This window comes from Oppia nitens, unplaced genomic scaffold (genome assembly GCF_028296485.1).
Source record: "Oppia nitens isolate AA-2021 unplaced genomic scaffold, nextdenovo-longstitch-racon4-pilon3 scaffold36_pilon_pilon_pilon, whole genome shotgun sequence".
Taxonomy (NCBI): domain Eukaryota; kingdom Metazoa; phylum Arthropoda; class Arachnida; order Sarcoptiformes; family Oppiidae; genus Oppia; species Oppia nitens.
The window spans coordinates 367,596-370,311 of NW_026533217.1; the positions used below are offsets into that span (position 1 = coordinate 367,596).

The following is a 2,716-nucleotide window of genomic DNA, read 5'->3' on the forward strand; positions in this document are numbered from 1 at the left end:
AAATATTATTACATACAATGATAATAATAATACTGATAGTCATAATTGTATGGACAGTTTGCTGAATGTAAACCATGGGCTCAGAGATGACATACAGACCATTGCCGGCGATAATCAACTAATAAGACAACAACTAATTGATTGTAAAAAAGAAAATCAATTACTTATGAATACAATCCATAGGCTATCGACTAATATGAATAATAATACTAATACTAATAATAATGATAATACAAATTGTGATTTAATTAAATTAACTAATGATATAAAAGTATGTAATAGTTATCTATAAAAAAATAATTATTATATCAATAATTATTATATCCATAATTATTATGATTTATAACTGTTTTATTTTTGGATTTTTTTGTTGTTTAGTTAACCGACTATCAGATTATATGTGAAGCCCGACTCCATAGCACCGCACCGGTAGTCAATAGCCGATCAACCGTACCTGAGATGACCACTAGGATAGTCCAGTTAGCTGGAGAAGCCCTGCTAAGTGAACTTAGTTTCAATGATTTATGTCAATCAATCAAACGTGGGGTTGAGTCGGAAATGGACGGTCTATGGCACTGTACAGTCCTATACGCTGATATAGGTAGCCATTCATTTACATACGATGACCAGTTTATTGTGGTCATACAATATGGGGGCAAATTGAAGCTAACTGTCCATAAAGTTTACGATGATGTGAGTATTAATTATTTTTATGATAATATAACTTATATATCCATAATAGTAATAGTCTATTAATATTAATATTAATAGATAGTATATTTAACAGTTAACTAATTAAAAATAAAATAAATAATTATAAAATAAACCGAAACCAAAATTATAGTTAAGGTTTTTTTTTATTTGGTTTATAACTCTAGTCTAACTTAAATATATTAATACATTTTATAAGAGTAACTTTCTATAAGTTAATTGAGTTTTCGTATAAATTTTTTTTGTTTGTTTTAAAGTAATAATATTTAGTTTTTTTTTCATTTAGTATTTGTTTTTAAACAAACTATTAATTTCAATAATTGTTTAATTAATTAATTAATTAAATTATTTGTTTTCAATTAAATATCAAGATTAACATCAAAAAGATGGCAAACCTATTGAAAAGCGGTAAACTCGGGGATGAACTGGTCGTTGAACGCCGCGATATGTGCGACCAATACGTAGCGATTGTCTAACAGGTTGTACTTCAAGGGATCAAATCGTCGACCAGTTTAACACAATTAGTCAAATTGATTAGCAAACAGCTGTCCAAACGTGTGTCCGATAACAGCAACAACAACAACAACAACACGTGGCACGTGTTTGCTTTCAGGACTTATTTAGCTGATTGCTATTGTATGCCCAAAACGGGTAGTTTTATAACAATAACAATATCTGATTTAACTATTGTTGCATTTCAAGTGTGATATGATTATTATGTATCACCCAATCAAACAAACAAACATAAGATTTTATTATTATTTTTTTTTTTAATTAAACATTTTAATTTTATTTTTAAATTTTTTGTTTCAATAAATAAACTTATATATAGAAAATTTAGTGTTATTTATATAAAAAAGTAATTATTATAATAATTATTATTACTTATCAATAAATATTAATTTCATATTAAATTATATTTATTTTTTATAATTTAATTCATAATAATAAATACTATTTAAAACAAAAAAAAATGTTTATAAAAATTGTAAAAATTTATCATAAATAAAATCAACCGGTATATACATATGCGATTCAATAAAAATTGTATAAAATTGAACTAGGCCATTTAGGTCCAATTATTTTAGTCCAATCCAATCATCCGTATAGTGTTTAGTCTTATTAAATGTTAGCCAATTTCTAGCCCAACCGTCCCAATAGCCAAACTGTGTGCTAATCGGCGGATAGACTATGTTTTCTATGCTAAACGCTATCAATGCCAGACCGCGACTCAGAGCGAAATATATATATATATATATAGAGAGAGAGAGAGAGAGAGAGAGAGAGAAAGAGAGATTAGATAATGATTAAAAATATGTTATTATTATTTAGTTAGCAAACAATTAATATTTTTTTATTGATATGTCTATCAATTAGTAATGAATGAATGGGTTAGACATCCATGGGCTGTCTATACGGCATGTCTACAGTATATCAACAAAAAAAAAGTTTTATTATTAAATATATTTTACTGAAAATCTGTTTACTTTATTAAATAGAGTCATAATTTTTGTTAATAAATAGTTTAGTTTATATTATTGTGCAATAAAATAATAATATATTAATATACAGTATATATTGTCTGTTTATTATATTTACAATAAATATTTAATTATTATATATTTTATCATAAAATTTAATAATAACATTAAGAAAAAAGCAAAATTTTTATTAATAAATACAAGTTAAACAAAAAATAATTATAACATACAAAATACAGTATAATTAATATTATACCAAAATAAATAATAAAATTTATTACATATACAAATAAACAAATAATAATTTATGTATAATATTTAAGCAATATTAAAACAAATTAGTATTAATTTTTGTCAATAATACAAATAAAATAAATACAATTTAGTAAAAATTGTTTTATATAATATATTTTATTAATATGTATAATAATCACGAAATTTTTTCAAACTTAAAGCAAAGTATATATAATTTTATAATATATACTAATATCAGGGTTAAGCAAGGTTTTGGATTTTAGGGGGGG

At 24.0% G+C, this 2,716-nt stretch overlaps 1 protein-coding gene across 1 annotated transcript; it reads left to right on the plus strand.

Moving 5' to 3' along the window:
* The first annotated feature begins 394 nt into the window (after positions 1–394).
* On the plus strand, positions 395–1,384 carry LOC128957083 (uncharacterized). The gene is made up of 2 exons (XM_054302799.1): positions 395–693; positions 1,083–1,384. Exons 1-2 carry the CDS (start codon positions 460–462, stop codon positions 1,185–1,187), a joined length of 339 nt encoding a protein of 112 aa, XP_054158774.1. The 5' UTR covers positions 395–459; the 3' UTR covers positions 1,188–1,384.
* The last annotated feature ends 1,332 nt before the right edge of the window (positions 1,385–2,716 follow it).

Bases quoted from the DNA above. Each gene is read 5' to 3' on its own strand.
- LOC128957083 (XM_054302799.1), top strand. From the start codon at position 460: ATGACCACTAGGATAGTCCAGTTAGCTGGAGAAGCCCTGCTAAGTGAA. The intron at 694-1,082 runs GTGAGTATTAAT...TTAAATATCAAG, and splicing joins TCCATAAAGTTTACGATGAT to ATTAACATCAAAAAGATGGC.